The 21,212-nt window shown below is 36.6% G+C and overlaps 1 protein-coding gene across 1 annotated transcript; it reads left to right on the plus strand.

The window, feature by feature from the left end:
- The first annotated feature begins 222 nt into the window (after positions 1 to 222).
- Positions 223 to 18,396, plus strand: rac2 (Rac family small GTPase 2). Its single transcript, XM_039685831.2, has 7 exons — positions 223 to 499; positions 9,028 to 9,099; positions 9,209 to 9,326; positions 9,912 to 9,974; positions 16,105 to 16,264; positions 17,565 to 17,704; positions 17,955 to 18,396. Exons 1-6 carry the CDS (start codon positions 465 to 467, stop codon positions 17,693 to 17,695), a joined length of 579 nt encoding a protein of 192 aa, XP_039541765.1. The 5' UTR covers positions 223 to 464; the 3' UTR covers positions 17,696 to 17,704; positions 17,955 to 18,396.
- The last annotated feature ends 2,816 nt before the right edge of the window (positions 18,397 to 21,212 follow it).

The following is a 21,212-nucleotide window of genomic DNA, read 5'->3' on the forward strand; positions in this document are numbered from 1 at the left end:
TGTACCTTTTTATAAATTAGTTATACTCGGTTACTGATTCCGTGTAATATATAGGCCTACATATTTTGTTATAGGTTACTGATATGACTGGAAACTACATCAGGTGTGCACATTAATTATGCTTGACCTATGGCTAAAACTTTTATGGCTGAAAAAAAGTGTAGCATACCTTTAAAAAAATGCGTTTCAATGGTGATTCGACATCGCCCTCTCGTGGACTGTAATGCGCATCACGAACTGATTTGTTCATGTCTTTCACTTAAAAGTTAAATACTTCCTCGTATCAGATACGTCCAAAACTGTCACAACCACATGAGCGAGTGTACAGATTAGAGAGAGAGAGAGAGAGCGAGCGAGCGAATTGACACACTGAAGAAGCAAATCTATTTCCTGTATTATAACTTAGTTCCTTAACGGTTGTTTTACAGCGGCAGCTGGCAAAAGTTTCTCACAAGTATCGGAAAATGCAAGCAATCAAGTGTGTGGTAGTCGGAGATGGGTGAGTGAAGAAAGCTATTACATGGATTTATTTGCCAAATCTGATTTTCACCGTTTACCATGAAAAGTTGTTTGTAAACATTAAAATGGTTTATAATTTCTTGTTTATTGATATGAAAATGGCTTGATGGCGTTTATGATAGTTTTCAAGGGCACTGCTTATAATCTTCTGCTAGTCTTATAAAGCACTTATTTAATCTGCTTCGTCTGTTGGTTGGATTTAATTTCCTCATTTGTCACGTGAGATACTTTGTATTTTATAGCCTCGGGCTTCGTTAGTTGCTGAACCTATAGTTCATGCTTGAATACACAATTCATATTTCTAAAATGTATTCTCAAATAAGGATATAAAATAACCTACCTACAGGTTACTTATGCTACTACAGTTGTGTTGGCTAAAAGCACTGAGATGAGCAATATTGGGCTGACAGTCAGATTGGGGGTCTCAGAGATATTTCAATCTTTGAACATTCACGGGCAAATTAATAGCTACAATGTGGTGCAGGAGGTTATGTAACACATAATACCTGATTTAAAAAAATTAAAACAGCATTTGCACTTAAGTCACGTTCCTCTGGATGTTTTTATAGTTTATTTTGTGAGTGACAAGATCATGAAGAATGTTATGAAATCATATGGCCTAAACCAGTGGTTAAGAGATACTTAAGAAGGGTCCAGGGTAAGATTTAGATTTTGCTTTAATAGATTAAAATCAGTTTGGGAGGTCATTAATAAAATAAATAATTACAATTAATATGAACCAAATGAGTTAAAATGAACCAATTTCTAATGTTGTTGAAGCCATTAGATGTTGTCTAATGTCTAATGTTGTTGAAGCCATATTTGAACCTTATGATCATTGATGGGCCCGTTGTGGTACAGAAGTAAAAAAAAAAAAAAACGTTAGGAAATGTTTGCTTACACAATTGGGCACTTCATCAGGCTATACAGTAAATATTTGGACTGTTTCTAGTGGACCAAGTATGTTTTCCATGAAGCTTGCATCATAACTGTGCAAGGAACACAAGTATCTATTCTTTCATGCTACGACGAGTGTGGTCATAAAAAGTAGTGCAGTCAAACTACGGCATCTAGTTTGTTTTCAAGATGAATGAATGACAGATACGAACATTCTCCTTTATTCCTTTAGACGAAACATGTCAAGTTTGTTGTTTTCTTTTTGTTAAACACTGACAAACTTGTTAGGTTTTTCTAGCTGACCTACAGACACTCATGATTCAAGATGGAGGATGAGATGGCTCTGATTTCGAACCATGCAAGACTGAAGCTGGTTTTCAAAAGGAGGGGTGGCAATTTTCATAGGAACATATATATGAGGTTTTGATTTGCCACATCACTTTATCTCATCTACTGTATATAATGCAGTGAGACAGATCGATGCTGATGTAGGCATTTTACAGATCTGGAGGCAGAGCAGAATGCTGCTGATGCAGTTATTATTGGGGATGTAGGTTTAAAGTGTTGAAATGTTGTAATTCATGAATGACAGTATCAAAATGAACTGTTAGTGCATTGCTTTCTGGTCATGTTCAGTGGAACATCTAACATGGCAAATGGCAGCAGGGAGAGGTGCTTTCGCTATGAGGATATCCTGTTTAAACTCTGTGCACGGTTCTCCATTTTGAAGCTGTTAACTTCCTCTTGCATTTGATGCTGTGACCCAGCTGCTTAAGTTCCTCGTATTGCTTAAAGATGAACTGGCTGAGTATTCCTCATTTTACAGCTTAAGAGGGGGGGAGGGGGGATGTCTAAAAATGAGAATTCTGTCACTTTTTGCGCAATAAAAATTTTGTAGAATCTTCATATACAGTAGATCTTTTTCATACAATGACAATTTGAAGTTACCACAAACTGTTCAGCTGCAACAAGGATGAAAAAAAGCACCCTTTAAAACCACAGACAAGTCCAAAGTAATGTGGACTAATATATGGTTTTAAATGGTACGTGTTTTTTTCTTTTTTTTCACTTTGGACTGTACTACATTTGCCCACATTATATTTGGATATGAGACTGCAGAACCAATGACACACAATGTTATATTTGGTTTGAGAGCTGCTGCGGAGGTGAATATTATCAGAGATTACTTATTTCTCTTTTCACGGGATCCATTTGGGTATGGCTGGATGGGAAAGACTGTTTAGAGCATATATGTAGCACATATGATATGTGCAGTTTATGTTACTGTATTTGTGAGTGGTGACATTTTTTTCGCTTGTGTATATGGTTTTGAATTGAAAAGTTAATCCCAAAAAGAGATAACTTAAATCTGTTTTTTTTCCTCACAAAACATATATTGTATGACTTCTGAATACTTGAAATCTAGTGCATATAATGGACAGCCTGTGGTCACTGTGAGCTCTCATTGAATGGAAAATATTTATGTGAAGATTCCTTAGATTATTTGGTGTGTGTTCCACTTCATTACTAGTCATCCTCAGCTACTATATGATAGTCATCCTCAGCTACTAAGACCTCTAGAACTTAAAGGGATAGTTTACCCCAAAATGTAGTGTAACTGCGCAGCGTTTTTAGGTTGTACGTCACACGTACGTATATCACACACATGACTAGAGTCTGCCAACAGTGAGCCTGCGTGTGACGTACAACCTAGAAGAGCTGCGCAGTTACACTACGTGAACTATCTCGAGGCCCACAGAGAAGGAAATGTATAGTTGAATACAGTGGTTATTTTTATGTGTTTTTTTTTTGCACACAAAAATATTCCCGTCACTTGATAAACTTCAGATTGAGCCACTTGGTCTAATTTAACGATGTCTTTAATAATTTCTTCTGGGCAGGCAAGTTTCAATCCCTTAGAAGCCTATGCAGGAATGATCCAGCTCTCAGATTTAATCAGAAATATCTTAATTTGTGTTCCGAAGACGAACGAAAGTCTTAAGGGGTTGGAACAACATGAGGATTGAGTAATTAGTGATAGAGTTTTCATTTTGGGTTGAACTAACCCTTTAAACTTAATAAGGAATTTGAATGCAGGAGATGGAAATGCAAGCTAATGCGAATTTTGCTGCTTTCCAAATTTTGGTGAACTCTAGCCTGCAAATTCGTATCATAATAAGACGTAACCAATAGGAGATTGATGTCACATTGTGATCTCTTAGCTGACTTAAAAGAACAAACATTAAAGCTGCAAATTTGTAGCATTGCTGTAATGGTGAGTAGACTTTATATTTTGTCATGCATTTACAATTATTTGGTATAAAATAATTTGAGTGTTAAAAAAGTTGAGTGTGACGCTCTATTACTGCATTTGAAGTGTCCATAAAAGTTTTGCATGCAGTCTGTGGAATCAGTCTGATTATGTAAAAAAAAAAAAAAAAACTTTACCAGACTCTATTGTGGACCTCATGCATGTGTGAAGGCACATCCTGTAGCACTTAGATTTTTTTCTCCCTTTTTTTGTTTGTTTTGTTTTTAACTCTGATGCTATCACATGCTGTCTGCTCCATGCTTTGAACTGTCATGACATCCGGGTGTACATTTTCTACTTTATCTGACACAGTATTGGTATGCTGTATCGACTCTCTCTTGCTCTCTGCAAAAGCCGGTGTTCTGATGATTTGTGCTACCCACTCAGATTGTGATGTCTCTCTAAACAGATAGGTAGCACAAATTAATAGAGAAAATTGCTATCTATCAGATTGCTTTACCAGCATCATATTAGTGGTTTGAGGCTTTTTTTTAACGTCCCAACCTACCGTTACCCTAAACCTACCCATCCATACTTACACCTTCCCTTAAAGCAATGCAAATATATTGTAGCCACTAGCCAGTGTTGTGCAAGTTACTTCCAAACTGTAATACATTAGGTATTACTTGTTACTGTTATTTAAAAGTAATTCATTACCTTACAATATTACTGTCCCAGAATTGTAATGCGTTACATTACTCATGTATTACTTTTGAGTTACTTTCACCGAAATAACTAAGTAGAACTTAACTTTTGGGCTGTAACGATATGCAATATGAAACCGAAATCGCGATTCGCCACACGACTCAGATCCACGAACCTACAGAATCGCGACACACCTCTTCCAACTCCCAGCATTATTCTCCTTACCGTCCAGATCCAATGCTGCCTTATCTTTAAATTAAGCTATTAGTATTATTTGAAGTTAACATTATAAAATACGTGGACACCACAAAACTAGTTGAGCATAAATTATTTAAAATTGGGGAAGTCCAGCATTATGGACATGACATTTGCAGTCAAAACTTGAAATAAAAATTCTCAGAAAATACATGTATTGAAAATAGGCTACTTCCTTAAAGGACTCTCCAGACATTAGATAAATATCAGTCTATGTTTTATTTTTCATATTAGGGAAAAGACACACATTCATGCGTGACAAAAAAATAGGAGGCAAAATATATTTTTTGTAATTCTGTTAATTACACTGCGCAAATCGGATGAGGAAGGGTTGGCTCTCCAGTCTCCATAGAACTTAAAATATTCATTTTATTTTAGTTTTCGCGTTCGTGTTCGCATTTATGAGGAAAAAACAATGTTACAGACGCGACCGCTCTGAACTGGCACTAAAAGACTGCTTTAAAACTTTCACATAGTCTTTTGCCTTTAAGAAGTAAAAGCAGACAATACACTGTAATACAACTGTAATACAAGCCTCACTGAACATGTAACGAGTAAAATATTACTGAAAATTGATTAGTAATGCCTTATACTACTGTGTTACAGCAAAAAGTAATATGTTACTGTAATGTATTACTTTTGTAATGCGTTACTCCCTGATTGTAGCACAATCTGATACCGTAGGAAGCATGTTTCTTCAGTACACCGGCTCTGCTAAAGCACGAGGCCCTGTACTCAAAATCTGTTGCACACAAGTAGGCCTACATGTATACATTAATAGTGATCACCTTGTTGTACAGTTGTAGGAAATGCAGAAAATGCTTGGATCAAGGAGTTTAAAACAGAATGAACAAGCTAAAGCGACCATGGCCACATTTTTTGAAGTCACACTTCAAAAAGAGGCTCACTGTCTCTCTTCCTGGTTGACACCGCCCAACTTCCTGTCATCCTGTCACGACAATGCCAGGCCCCATACTGAGTTTTCTCTCGCTCTCTTTCTCTCTGTTTCTATCTATATCTGATTCACAACTTCAAAGAGCCCCAGAAAGCACCTCTTAACGGTTATCTCCCACTGTTTTCTAATTATGTTTTCAGTGCACTGTCTCCAGTGTTCACTGGAATTTGTGTAGATTAAAATGTATTCAAGTATGCTTAGTGATGTAAGGCATGTTTGATTTCCCTAGTGCCTGCACTCACAGACTCAGTTCTGTTAATATTGCATTATTTCGTCGTGACTTTTTCCGTTTATGATGTTGAATCACACCACCCTTCAGTCAAGTGCTCACAAGTATGGATAACTCAAATGGTGGATGGTTGTTGCCATGTGTGTACATGTGTTTTTCCATGTGCTTTTTAGAAATATCTATATTCTGTTAGAGAGCACAAGAGAGAGAAATCAAGCACAGAAGTGTGTGTAATAAAGATAGCAAATAGTTGTGATGTGACTGAACATGTTTAGCCTGAGGCGTGTGATTTTGGCCTTGCCCTCGAGTAGCTCCAGTGATTCTTGATGCGAAGGAGATGTAGCCACAAGCTCCTCAATCCCAGCATTCCTCACTTTCGCTGCCAGCATGCAGCAACATGCGCTCCACTGGAATCTGTGTCTCGTACTCTCTTATTTCAGCCCTTTATGTATTTTGCAGCTTCAGGTGACCTGGTTTTATACCGAATGTCATCTTCAATTTTTTTTGTTTAAGCATGCACAATTGTTTGGAAGTATTTTGATTTGCTCTACGGTCTGTTGTCACAGATGATCTGACTGTGGAAGCAGGTTTTTTTCTAGGTGTTTGAAAGGATATCTGAGTATACAAAATTATTTTGAAGGTAATCTTCTGTTGTGCTTCTATTATAATAACACGCATACACACACACACACACACACACACAAAAAATACTTTTTTGCCCTTCACAGGAGTGAAATACATCGGAAAAGGGCTGTTTAAAAAAATGAGGAAAGGTAAAAAAAAAAAAAAAAAGTGTAGCACTGCACAGAAAGCATAGGCCTTTATTAAATAGGCCATATACACTACACCACTTTGAACGTCGTCGTATTGCAGTTCTTTTCACACTAGACAACTGTCTGTTGTTGCCGATGTCAGTTCCAGTCAAAACATTTCACACTACTTGGATTGACTTGGATTGCAGATAGGTCTGGATATTTACGTCACATCAGTGACTATCACTCATGTTTGAATTATCAATGAGGTGAGCCCCGGTGTGTCGAGTTAATTCGCAGGTATCTAGACCTGTTTTCGGTTCACTTAATGTGAAATACCTTTAAATATCTTTCAGCATCAACGCTTCGATCTGAACGGATCTTTGATAATTGAAACATAGCAATCGTTACTCGTGAATGAGCACCGATCTGCCTCTGATTTTGAGCTTTTATCGGCGATCTCTATACTGTCAGTGAGCAGAAAATCAGTGCTAAAATCCCATATAGTGTGGGCGGCATAAGAAGCTTCAATAATGCTGCTGACAAATTATACACTGCTAAACTTTACATAAATTGTAAACTTGTACCTCAAATCTGATTGGTTGAATCGAATGTTCTTCCAGGTCAAACATTTCGATCCAGGAACATGTTGTACTTGGCTAAATCACGTTCACTATACATAGTTCCCACATGACGTCACAACATACGGGCATTTGCCGACCCGGCGCCATTGCTGAGGGCAAAACATTAGAAGAAGCAATACGTGTTGAACGAAGTGAAATGAGTTTCGTGCTATAAAGTGAAAATGGTCATCTCCTGCTGGGTCAATGGATGATAAAATCGTGCTGGATGTTCAGTTAAATCGGGATTTTACACTATACCCGTCATTAGACTCCATGGATGTGAGAAGACTAAGCTTTTGTCCGAACAACGACGGAGATTATGGCTGGCGAGCATAAACAGGAAAGAAACTCACTCAAAACACACACGAATTTGTTTGACAAAAGCACAATGTTGTGTTTTATTGCGAGTGTAAACGAATATAAGTTAACACATTGCAGTTTGTATAATGTCCTCTATGAACAAAATGACGAGCTATTAAAAACATACAAAACAACATTGTTTCCACTGTTTGATCTCACTTTCCAGCATTGCAATCTCAGATTATGTCCCTAAAGATCCCGCGTATAATGTAGTTCCGCATTACATTAATTAAATTGCACGCGAGTTATTTATTTTTATATTCATGCACCGAACCATGACGCCCGCAAGTACATGCATATTACAGAAAGCACCGGTGACTGTTTTTAGGGGAACATAGGAATTAAGTTGTGCAGGCTATGGCTTTTTTATAGACAGATTAGCATCATGCTACTTCGCTATGATGACTAAGTGACTTTTCAACTTGAGCAAACGTCACCAAACCAACCCCACGTCAATCTGATCGTAGCCTACACCTCCAGTGATTTCCAGCCTCGGAATTGCTCACATGTGTAAAAACTCCTCACCAATACCAGATAATGGTACACATGAAAATACTGTATCTGAGGCAAAGTTGCATAATCAGTGCTCAGTGCTTCCTTCGTTACTGCATGTGCATACGGATCCACACCATTTATGAATGAAATGTTCGCATTGTACCTCTCTCTGTCTTGTTTTAATACTCTCTTTACAATCTATTTCACTTTGTCTTTTCATGATTTGCATAACAATATAAACATAAATAAATATTGGTTTGTAAAACGACATTCTCTGATAAAACTTTGTAAACGCCTATGGTAAACACAGCGGTTTTGCCCTCAAAGATGGCGTCTCCGGGGAGGTCACGTGACATTAATTCGCCTGTGGGAACTATGTATTGTTTTGATTTAGATATCAAGGTCAAATGAATTTTGTGTACAGATAAATTATTTATAATAATACTGCAATATTCCATAAAACAAGATTTGTCAACTTTGAAGTTGTATTTAACAACACTTGCTTCATGACGGAAATGCTGAACAAGCGGCCACTGCATAGAGGTAAAAGACTTCGTGTTTAAATAGAAAAACAATTAAAAACCAGTGCATGCAAAAAAAACTTGTCCTGTGTGAACCAGTCATGAGATAGTTTAGCTTTGAGCGATAAAAAGCAATAGTCCAGACAAAGTGGATACAGAATCTCTCCTTTCATGTATTGCATTGCTGTAAGCGGTTAGGATTTAAACATTCAATGCCTAGTTCTTGAAAAAGGAGCGCATACAGTGTTCTTTGTATTTGAAAACAAATGTGTGAATTCACTATGGAAGTGCAGTACACCTGTTCCTCTTGTTAAATGATGGTTACATCAGATATCTAGTGTACTTTGAAGTCATTTTAGCAGCATGTTTTTTTTTTTTTTACTGAAAGTACTAAAAGTACATTATATTGTTTGTTTTCCAGCAATCTTACAGATTTCTTTTTGCGTTGTTGTTTGTATTCTTCAGAGCTGTGGGAAAGACCTGTCTTCTCATCAGCTACACTACCAATGCTTTCCCTGGGGAGTACATTCCCACAGTGTGAGTACCACAACAATAGTGGAGGATTGAATTGTTTATATTTTTATGTTGAACTTGACACTCATTGTGAAATATTGAGAGATTCTGTGTGTTGGCTATTTTCACCCAGGTTTGATAACTACTCAGCAAATGTAATGGTGGATAGCAAACCCGTCAACCTGGGCCTCTGGGATACAGCCGGACAGGAAGACTACGACAGACTGCGGCCACTGTCCTACCCTCAGACGGTACACATCACCATAAACATTTAGAGGGACACGTCCCCTTAAATACTTGTAAATGTGATCAATCAATGTTGTTGTTGTTTTTTTTGTGACCGATTTTAAACCATGGGGTCAGTAATTTTTTTAAAATATATTTTTTAAATCTCTTCTGCTTAACAAGGCTACATTTATTTATTACAAAAAAACAGTAAAATAGCAATATTTTGTAAATTGTAATACAATAAAATAAAATAACTGTTTTCTATTAGAATACATTTAAAAATATAATGTATTCCTGTGATCAAAAGCTGAATTTTCAGCATTACTCCAGTCTTCAGTGTCACATGATCCTCCAGAAATCATTATAATATGATGATTGCTGATCAAGGAATATTTATTATTATAATTATTATCATTTTAGTTTAGTTTTTTTTCAGGATTTTTTTATGAAAATAATTGAAAAGAAAAGCATTGCTAAATTAAAGTATCACTTTCTAGTTACAACAACAACAACAACAAGATGAGACAATCCAACTGACCCCAAACTTGTGACTGGTAGAATTTGTTCAGTTTATTGATCAAAAATGTCCTCTGATGATATTTTTGCAGGATGTGTTTCTCATCTGTTTCTCTCTGGTGAGCCCAGCATCGTTTGAAAACGTCAGAGCCAAGGTAAGCCCTTACGGGTGGTTTAGTCTGGATATTAGTCACACCAGCATGAGCCTATAGACACAATCCCGCTGTAACCCACAAGAACCTCCTGCCATTCTTGCATTCTTGCCACATTCCCACATTCACATATACTATACCCTCTTGCATGCCCTTTTACACTACTTTGATACTGCACTGGACACTAGATGCCACTGTGCATTAGTCCAAGATGTATTTTTATCAAATTTGGACTAATACCGTATAGAGATGTCCTTTTATCTGTAAAGTTATTTATCTACCTCACACTCACAACTAAGGGAGTATAAAAACAGCTGACAGCTGACCTTGACATGTTCTCCATTAATGCAACTGAGTGATCCCAAAAGAGAATGCTGTTTTATAAGTCAAAATGACGGTTCTGCTGAGTGTGTAATGTACAATCAGAAAATCATCTAAGTCCCAGGGGCAAAAAGAGATGATGTCGTAGGCTACTGCCTGCTAGCGTTCAGGTGATGTAGAACGGTTGGTGAATGGTGTCTAAGCGATCGTGGTGTTCAGTTCGAATAACGAACACAGCGAACACAGCAGTCATTTTGATGTTCCTAATAACGAACACAGCAGTCATTTTGATGTTCCTAAATCCGAACCACTGAAGACACAGTGACTGAATTTTGCTTTCGAAGGAAATACTCCCCAAGGTCAACGTCAATGCTTTCATGTTTCCGCAAATTATTTCTCACCAGACTGCTTTATAAACGATGATCAGTATAAAGCTGGTTTTGCTAAGAAGCTGCTCCTGAAAAACAAATCATTTCCAACTTTTCGTTTCCCCGCTGCACCTCCAGAAGAAGTGAGTGTAAGTTTATTAATCTTTATATTAACCTTTGCAAATTGTAAAAAAAAAAGTTTTTCATGACCATTAACTGTAACATCAATCTGTCAATGAACTAACGGATACATCAGTAAACATATAGCGTTCGTATATCACTACTCTACCCTGGCAAGGCAAGGCAAGGCAAGTTTATTTATATAGCACATTTTATACACAATGGCAATTCAAAGTGTTTTACATAGAAGGAATTAAAATAATCAAAATAAATCAGAGTAATTAAAACAGTTTAGAATAAAAAAATATAAAAATAAAAATAAAATACAGTAAATAATTAAAACAATTTAGAATCAAAATAAGTACAGTTACAGTCGGACGAACAGTGGCACAGTGCTTATTCAGTAAATGCTTAGCTAAACATGCTTAGCGCAGCCACAACACCCTCTCTATTTTTCCCCATTGCTTTTCTTTGTAAAATACCGGTGTTTCAAGTTTTGCATGCTTGCAAGGGCGGCAAAACATCTTTCCAATTGGCAAGTGCTTTGTTCGCAGTTCTCTGTTCGTCTTTGAAAATGAACACACTATCGATATCTTCTATAACAGATGCAATGACTGAATCTACACATCTGAATTCTCCAGCGTCAGCCACCTTTATTGGAAATGAATTCAACCCAAGTGTTCTTTGATGATGTGGATGATTACGTTACTGTTGATCATCTGTCCATCATCGTATAAAGCCCGCCCTGACAATTTGATTGGTCCGAACAGCTCTGGTCCAAGCATAGTTGCTCCACAATGGATCGACTTGAACTTCCCGACCTCAAATGTTGTGGTTCAGCTGGCATCCAGACTAGATTTAAAGGGATAGTTCACCCAAAAATGAAAATTCTTTTATGGTTTACTCCCTCTTGTTTTTGTCTATATAATAAAAATCAATGGAGTTTTGTTTAGAATGTTGTTTAGAACCAAGTGTCAAAATCAAAATACCCAAAAATTAGATTTATGTAATTAATTACTCAGCCTCATGCTGTTCCATACTATAAGACTTTTGTTCATCTTCAGAACACAAATTAAGATTTTTAATCTGAGAGCTTTCTGATCCCTCCATAGACTGCAACGCAATGACCACTTTCAAGGGCCAGAAAAGTAGTAAAGATATTGTTAAAATAGTCCATGTGACTACAGTGGTTCAACATGTTATGAATTGATGAAAGTACTTTTTGCAGACTATTTTAACGATGTCTTTTCTACCTTTCTTGGCCTTGAAAGTGGTAAGAACGTTGCAGTCTATGGAGAGGTCAGAGGGCTCTCAGATTTCATCAAAAAGACCTTTATTTTGTGTTCCAAATATGAATGGAGGTCTGACATATGAGAGTGAGTAATTAAACACAGAAATTTCATTTTTGGGTGAACCGACCCTTTAACATTGTAAATGCATTATCATGAACTAACGAACCGTTTTACAGCATTTTTAAAGTTTGATTCATGTTCAATTTAAATAATGTTTCTTTATAGCAAACAATAGATTATGTCTAGGGTCAGACTGCAGGCAAATTAGGCTTTTTTTTTTTTTTTTATGCGCATTGTAATATAAAGCTGCATTTGTGAGACAGCATCTGATGGTGTAGACATAGAAAGAGAATTGAAAAAAATGAGATTAACATTGACAAAAGGAATCAAACAGAAAGATAGCTTTATAATATTCTACCATGCTAGATTTCATTCAATAATAAATACACAAATGAGAAAGCAAAGAGGAAGCAAGTTCCTTTTCTGCTGAGTAGTTGTTGTTATTATGCCGGACCTTATCACAACCCCTGCAGCACATTTAAGGTCCTGAGATGGAACTGAAAGCAAATTGCTTGTGATATCAATAATTCCAGAACCACTTGAGGCTTAATCCGGTCCAATTTACGTTGCTTAAAATCAGCGCTTGCATAAACAAGTCCACAAACAGTCCTTTGAATTGTTATTAAGTTCAAACAATGGCAATCTCATCTCGCCGGTTTCTTAATGCTTTATGCTTTCACTCCCAATCAAATGCCTTCAGAAGTGTCTTTCACTCTTTGCTTTTTCTACCCTCCCAGTCTTTCCTTTTATTATTTCAACAGTATATTCCTGAGTAGTAACCATGGTAACACTAGCCATATGCAAATGTAGTCTTGATAGATTGTGCAAGGTTGAGGAGACAAATTAAAATCTATTTAAAGGGGAGAGGGAAGCACATAGATACACATAACGTGTGCTTACGCACCCATTCGGCAGCAATCATGGACAAGTTAAGTGCGAAAGAGACCGTTTCTCATTACTGACGCGGGCTGATAGTATGTCAAAACATGGCGCTGCAATAAGGGTTTGCTCTGACTGGATCAAAAATCGATGCTCAGAGAGCAATCATATATGCTTACAAATTCCACTGGAGACATGCTGATCCCTAACTAAGCCCACTATTTTGATTCTCTAAACCCTTTTGAAGTCTTGTATTAATATGTTTGAAGAGAGGAAACAAATTAACCTTTAGTTGCATACAAAAGCTCCAAGTGTTGAGCTTCTCTAGATCAAATTTAGGACTGAAAGGGAACAGATGAACTAGTCAGGAAAGCATCAAGTAGAGGTTTGCTGAATTTTTTTTAAAGATGACTTTGCTTTTAAAGTCATCTTTATTTGCACTTTAGTTCAAAGTCATTTCACTTGGCGACCATCTTTGAAATACTTCTCGGATATGCAAGTGCATCTCATTGAATGGGAAAACATCAAATTATTCATAACTCTTCACCAAGCTTACAATTACATGACCAATGAAATCTAACAACAATTATCTCATAAATGTGGTTTCTTATGTTAAAATCTTGTTTAAAAATAAAGCATATTTTTTTCACGCTGGACCAGCCAATGCGCATGTGCAGCCGTAAGTGTGCATGTCAGAACATTGACTGTTTCTACTCTGTAAAAAATAAAACCGTAATTTTTAAGGGAAAAAAAAACGGCAGCTGTGGTTTACAGAACTTTACCGTTAAAAATACGGTAGGAACGTTAATGGTTTTACAGATCTGGCTTAAAATTTACAGTAATAAACCGTATTTCATTTTCTGATAAAATGTTGATTTAACGTTACCAACCTTTTGAAAAATTGATATCTGTTTTGTACCATTGTAATAATACACTGATAACCAACAATCATCACAGCATTGATGGATGAGAGTTACATGAGCAATCAAATCTCATCATAAGCAGCTCCTCCATAAAAAACGTTAATACGTATATAAAGAAGCTGCACAGTGTCTTTCACACAAACATTAAACACCATCATAGTAACACACATGAAATTAGAAAATGCAATAAACATTAATTTAACAACATTAAATGTAACATAAAACCCTAGTGTACATAATTGATTAGAAAAAACAAGAAAACTATGAGGTACCAGATTTATTTCAATAAAAATGCATAAAATGTGAAGTGTCATGTAGGGAATTGTGGGAATGTCAATTTACGTGTTTTCACTGTAAATTATACAATGAGTTGTTCTTTTTCACTTCCAAAAACTGTGAATTTAACGGTATTTTACAGTAAATTTATATCACAGTTATTTACCGTATGTAGTATGGAAACTTTCTTTTAACCAATTAACAGTTGGTTAAAAGAAACTGTAGCATTTGTACAGTCTTTTACCGTTAAAATCACGATTATTTTTTACAGTGTAAAGCATCCGGAGCTTTTGCAGTGACGTGGTGACATTACCAATCAGCGATTGACTCTTTTATTTAGAAGGCTGGGACTAATTCCACCTTCCTATTCATAGTAAAATGAGTGCACCATCTTTCTATACTGTATGTGTAAAGTCTTTGCTTTAGTTTGCAGTACAGTGTCTGGTCTGCATTTGTAAAAGTACGAAATTGCTCCCAATTTTTGAACTTCAGAGCTCAAAACAGCAGTAACATCATCTACAGTATTAGCTTATAAACAGATGACTGCTTTGCCATATAAAACTTGAGTCTGGGATGGCAAGGACACCGTGGGCTGACTGTGCAAGGCTCTTGAGCCCATTGACTGTTCAAGGTCTGCTCAACGTGACTGCATGGGTTGCTTTGTGTATGGAAACAATGGTGTTTGTGAGTGTCAGAAAGACAACATTCATGGGCCAGGCCTTGAAAAGTGCAGCAGTCCTTGTGTGCAATAAGTTTTCAAAAATATTTTTCCTCTGCTCTATACAGTGATCAATTTAGAAACCATTTTTGCTGCATTTTTCAAATACTCTGCACACTTTCTGAGATATTACTGATAATGTTTATGTGCCGAGCTTTAACAAAGTATTCAGTTGGTGCTTTTCTGAGAAAAATCTTTTCAGTGAAAAGGCCTTGGCACATCTCAACTTGACAGACATCAAGTGGAACAAGCTATGCGTGTCCATTAGCCTGTATTTATATAGCCTGTATATTATAACTGAAAGACTTGCACAGGGATTGTGGCGTTGGTAGCAGATAGGTGCGAGCAGTGAAAGCATGTGGTAACACTTTACTTGAAATGTGTGCATAAGACTAACATGACACCTTCATAATCATGACATGACATATGTTATTTATATGAAGGAAGTTTTATGCATGTTTGTGACAACTGTCATTAAGTGTCATTCGCTCAGTTATGACATTTTTAATGTAAAATATGACATTGTTTGAGATGTCTTTGTTATGACACCTTGACATAAACCAATACATCATAACCTGTCAGTGTCTTTGTCATGACAACTTGACGTTACTAAGACAACACAACCTGTCATAAACATGACATAGCAGATTAATTATCAAACTTTTGAAACCACCTAGCTTTATTGGTTAACATTACATTAAGCTGTCAGGTGGTTGGTTTTGACAATGGCTGTCATGAAGCCATTATAACTTTTTAATGACAAATTCAAATGGCCTTATGACAGCCAATGTCAAAGTTTAACTTCATTTTGTCAAGTTGTCATGACAAAGACACTGACAGGTGGTTTATGTCAAGGTGTCATAACAAAGACATCTTCAACAATGTCATATTTGCGTTCAAAATGTCATTATTGAGCAAAAGTTAATGACAGTTGTCATAAACATGCATAAACCCTACTTCATATTCAAGACATGTCATGTCACGGTTATGAAGGTGTCATGTCAGTCTTATGCACACCCCTTCAAGTAAAGTGTTACCAAAAATCTCAACTCTTTGAAAATTAATAGCTTTATAGCCCATGTATTTGACAACAGACAGGCAAAGAGAAATACCATAGAGCCTGGAGATGAACTGATTATCAGGAGTGAATTAATTGTTCTGATCTGCTCCCTCTAGTGGTATCCAGAGGTGAGGCACCACTGCCCTTCCACTCCAATTATTCTGGTTGGCACCAAGCTCGATTTGAGAGACGAGAAGGAGACCATCGAGAAGCTGAAAGAGAAAAAACTTGCACCAATCACTTACCCACAGGGTCTTGCATTGGCCAAAGAAATAGGTGAGGCGGCACAGTCGGATTTGTGCTTTTATATCACTGGGTGACAGTACACCACTGTTCAAAAGTTGGGGTCAAGAAATGAATACTTTTGTTCAGCAAGGACGCATTAAAGTGGCAGAAATACATTTCTAATGTTACAAAAAAACACATTTCTAATAAAAGTTGTTTTTTTTACTTCCTGTTCATCAAAGAATCCTGAAAAATGTATCAGTTTCCACAAAAATATTAAGCAGCACAACTGTTTTCAACACTAATAAGTTAATAAGAAGAAATCAGCATATTAGATTGAGCAGCAAATCAGCATATTTGAATTATTTTTGAAGGATCACATGACACTGAAAACTGGAATAATGATGCTAAAGAAATTCAGCTTTGACATCACAGGAATAAATTGCATTTTAAAACATTCAAATAGAAAAGATTTATTTTAAAATGTAATAATTCTTCACAATACTACTGCTTCCACTGTAGTTTTGATCAAATAAATGCAGCCGTGGTGAAGCTGAAGAGGTGAAGAGGCTTTTTTTTTCTTCAAAAACATTAAGAAATTGATTACATGTACAGTTAACTTACAGGGTAAATATACATTTAAGTACTGAGTAATATCAGGTAACAACATGTACTTTCTATAGGGTCAGGATTAGGTTTGGTTAAGGGTTAGTTGCATGAAATTATACATAATTTACAGTTATTAAAACAGTAGGCATATGCAACATCTAACAATGAAACTGTAAAATAAAAGTGTCACCAAAAAATCTTGCTGACCCCAGACTTTTAATGGGTGATCATTTGAGGTATATACTTCTGACAATAAGGCATTCACAACTTTTTTGCCCTCCAATATTTGAGCTCTGGACTTAAATAGTTTATAGTTGCAACAATTGTACTGGAAATCTGTTCGTAGGGAAAAAAAAGAGAGAGAAAAAACAATAAGGCTTAAGATACAAGATAAATGCGAACACTGTTTATTGTCTGGTTTCTTTGTAACATATAATCACCACAGTCTCTAAATGCAAAACAAATTACAAAGCACTCCATATCAGGCTACAGATTTAGAAGCTAAATGCAATTTGTTCTCAGTGTGATTTAAGCTAGCATTTGGGAGAACACATGGGCTAGTCCTCCTACACGTTCAAGATATGACAGATCTGTGCGCACCTAATACACCCAGACATCTGGTGCTAAGTATCCTACTCAGAACGAATCTGAATCAGAGATGATTCAGTACTATGCTTAAAATATATAGAGTGATAAAGGTGCTAGTAACAAACCTGATATGTATGTGTTTATGTGTGAACAGATGCAGTAAAATACCTGGAGTGTTCTGCTCTCACTCAGAGAGGTCTAAAAACGGTGTTTGATGAGGCCATCCGTGCTGTGCTCTGCCCACAGCCCACCAAGGTCAAGAAGAAGGGCTGTGTGCTACTCTGAGGGTGCATGGTATGTTTTCATGTGTGTTTTGGTTCCGTTGAGACAGAAGAAGTCAGAGAGGGAGAAGGGTATATGCATGCAATTTCAGATGTGACCTCAATTATAGCGAGCAGCTTTTGTTCTATTACTGGTTTACAGTTGTCCCGACTTACAAACGCACTTCCTGGTGTAAGTTAAAGACAGTAATTCTGCTTCATGTCAAAGGCTGTTCTTTAAAAAAAGAGAACATCCACTGACCTTTTCTTTTTTCTGCCTCCAGATTAGTCACTGTAAAAGAGGTACCAGAGAAATCCACTGGTTTTCACCCACAAATCAACAAGGGATGCAATTGCATTACGAAAGCCTTTCTTCTCTTTTAGCTGAATATAACTCCTGAATATACCACATTGATGCCAATGAAATAATATTGTTGTTGACAAAATATTTAATCATATTTTAACTGATGTATTGTGTTGTATTGTGTATGAAGCGTTTTTGTTGGGTACACGGTTGTGTATTGTTTTCTCAAGACAATATAAAACAGGCGATCTTCATTTCTTTAACAAAAAAAAAAGCACAAGTACTTGTTACACAAAGCTGAACTCAGAGGGATTTTTTAGATGTATGAATCACTTCCATATAATACTTTTGTTATTTTGGCAAAAATAAACTGTACAACTCTGTTTCCAATGGCAAAAATAAAATGTACAACTCTGTTTCCAGACAGCTGTCTTTTTTCTCCATTCTACCTCTTGTCTAAAGAGTTCACTCATAACAGGTATATTGAGTACACATCGTTTTCCGTGAATGTATTTGGAATTTTTTTGACAAAGCCCTTTGATTCAAGTGCTCTAAAGGTGCTCCAATTATAGTGCCTAATGCCGAGAATGTGATACAGATCAGCATTTCCCCATTGAGAGCAGAACTTGAGTTTGCGTAGTTTCTCATTGCTTCTTTCATTGCTGGAATTGTAACAACAGAAATGTGAACTTGCAGTATCTGTTGATATGATGGCACTCTCTCACCTTATCAGCCCTTCCTCTTCTATTAGCCATGTGGACTTTGTGACATGACAACACACCGACATTGACTTAAATGCAACTGTCGTGAGCTCACATCAAAGTGTTGACATTTACAGCAAGTCTAGATGTGGTACATTCTGTGAAATAGGTTTTGGTGTTGAGCCTATTTTTGCCACGTGCGGCATGCCCTCAGGTGCTCTTCATTTGGGTGCACCTTTTGTTATTCCTGGTCAAAAGTGACCACACACCTAAAAATGAAACTTTCTCCATCCCGGAAAAACCAATGAAATTTATTTTTGTTCTATAATATTGTTTCTTTTTAATTTTGTATTTTGAGAGAATTGGATGTTACTTATTAATATTTATGGTCCATTTTTGTCTTTGAAAATAAAACAAAACATTTTTCCCTTTTTTTACTCCTTCAATTATTTTAGTATTTCACATTAATATACACTCACCTAAAGGATTATTAGGAACACCATACTAATACTGTGTTTGACCCCCTTTCGCCTTCAGAACTGCCTTAATTCTACGTGGCATTGATTCAACAAGGTCGTAGGCGATTTGCAGAGAACTTTTGTTTTTGTCAATTTCCCATTCATTTCCTATGGTCAATCATTATTGACCGAAGAGCAAAACTGTGACAAATTTTTCTACGACCACTTAACCTGTTTAAATCATGCCTTCATTGTTTTTCTTGTGTTCACCTAATGTCATAAAAGTCACCAAGTTTCATGACATTCAGATGAAGCTGTGATTTAAAAAAATTCCAAACAGATTTTTTTTTATCACAATGTATTATTTGTATGTGTGTGTGTGTGTGTGTGTGTGTGTGTGTCTGTTTTGCACTTTTGATGTTTTAGAGTGTCATCCCTTCATTTTTGAGCACTTTATTTACTTAGAAAAGAGCACCTGAGGGTTAAATTCAACACAAAATAGGGAGGAAATCGACAGTAAAGCTATTTAACAACATATTTTAACAATATTTTGAAAGTTAGGCTCTTATGGGAAAAAAGAATGGAAAAGAGTGAAATATACATAACTACAGTTTTCACCGACGTCACGTTCTGGGCGTAACCAATGCGCGGCCAATATGGAGGCAATCGGATGTAAACAACAGCATGGATTGCACTGTTTATTTACTACATTTTTACACTAAAAACCCATGCAAAAAACACGTGGTAGGTGCAAAATCATATATAAAATGACTTAGTAAGCAGGAGAGAGCGCACAATTTTGATAAACTAAATTAATACGTGGTAAGGGTCCGAACAAGCTGGCTTCTCTAGCCGGTACTGCAATTCTTCCTTCTATTTATTATCCCAAAATAGGCTACGTTCAGATTATCAGTCCAAAAAAGCACATGAAATCCGTTTTAAGCTAGCCTGGGAAAACCCAGACAACTTCTGGCAAATTTAGATTTGCTCTGAAAGTTAGTCTGGCAAAGAGCTCATTCAAGCCCATTTCCAATCCGTCGAAATCGAGGCACGAATCAGAAACGTTTGGGTGGGCTTTACACGATGACGACAGCGCTAGGATTTTGAAGCAGATTTTGTATTCCTTTGAATCAGCTATCGCATCTGTTTTAAGAGATTTGAACGTTTCTTTTTTGTTAAAAACTGAGCAAAGAACAACACTCAGAGATGTTTCTCCTCCGCTCTGCATACGTCATCTCCTTCATCGCTCTGATTGCTTTTAGGTTTATCCGTGACGTCCGTTGGTGACGCCCCTCTAGAAATGATTTGTCTATGACGCTTGTAGTTTAAAATGCCATTTTGGCGCTTGTAAATGTTACACAACAGATCCCTAGCACACGTGAACTGATCATCTCTACTAGCTAATAGTAAAAAAACAAGAAAACTGTTGAAAGATAATGCTACAACTTAACAAAATGTATTCCTCTATTGACCAATCATTTTTTTTAATCAGCGTGCAGAGGTCCATAGCATAGCTGGAGAACAAATATTTCAGATTTACCTCATAATAAAGGTCACGTAGTTGGCAAGAAAAAAAGAGCTATAGGGCGCGTTTTTTCCCTGCAGCGGGTGGTGGTGGTAAGGGTCTCTTGCCAAGGGCTTCAGCCATTCTTCCGCTCTCTTCCCAGAACTGAAATGTAGTAGTGGGCTGTTTCCACACTGCTCAGGTTCAGGTTCAAGTATGCCCACAAGCCATGCGAGTTATTCATGTTTTGCACTTTGGCTGGTGGTTATGTTGCCCGCGAAACTGGTATTATGACATCTGTGGGGCCGTGGCTAGTAATTTAGCATGCTAATTCTAATTTTTTTAAATAACATCATCGCCCTTATTTCTTCTCATTCTTTTGATGCGTTTAGCTCATTTTTTGGGATATTTTTACCTCAATTTTTACACATGGCACCTTTAAATGTAAGTGTGGTTACCTTTCTCATGTAAATTAGATTTACCATGCTTTGGTTTGTTATAGTTATCAAAGGCCCACTTCTTATAGCCATTTTATAATGTATGGCTATTATAAAAAAAAAAAAAAAAAAAAAAAA

This window comes from Pimephales promelas, chromosome 3 (assembly GCF_988280905.1).
Source record: "Pimephales promelas chromosome 3, fPimPro1.hap1.1, whole genome shotgun sequence".
In the NCBI taxonomy this organism is placed as follows: Eukaryota; Metazoa; Chordata; class Actinopteri; order Cypriniformes; family Leuciscidae; genus Pimephales; species Pimephales promelas.

Bases quoted from the DNA above. Each gene is read 5' to 3' on its own strand.
- rac2 (XM_039685831.2), top strand. From the start codon at position 465: ATGCAAGCAATCAAGTGTGTGGTAGTCGGAGATGG. The intron at 500-9,027 runs GTGAGTGAAGAA...TGTATTCTTCAG, and splicing joins TGTGTGGTAGTCGGAGATGG to AGCTGTGGGAAAGACCTGTC. The intron at 9,327-9,911 runs GTACACATCACC...ATATTTTTGCAG, and splicing joins CACTGTCCTACCCTCAGACG to GATGTGTTTCTCATCTGTTT.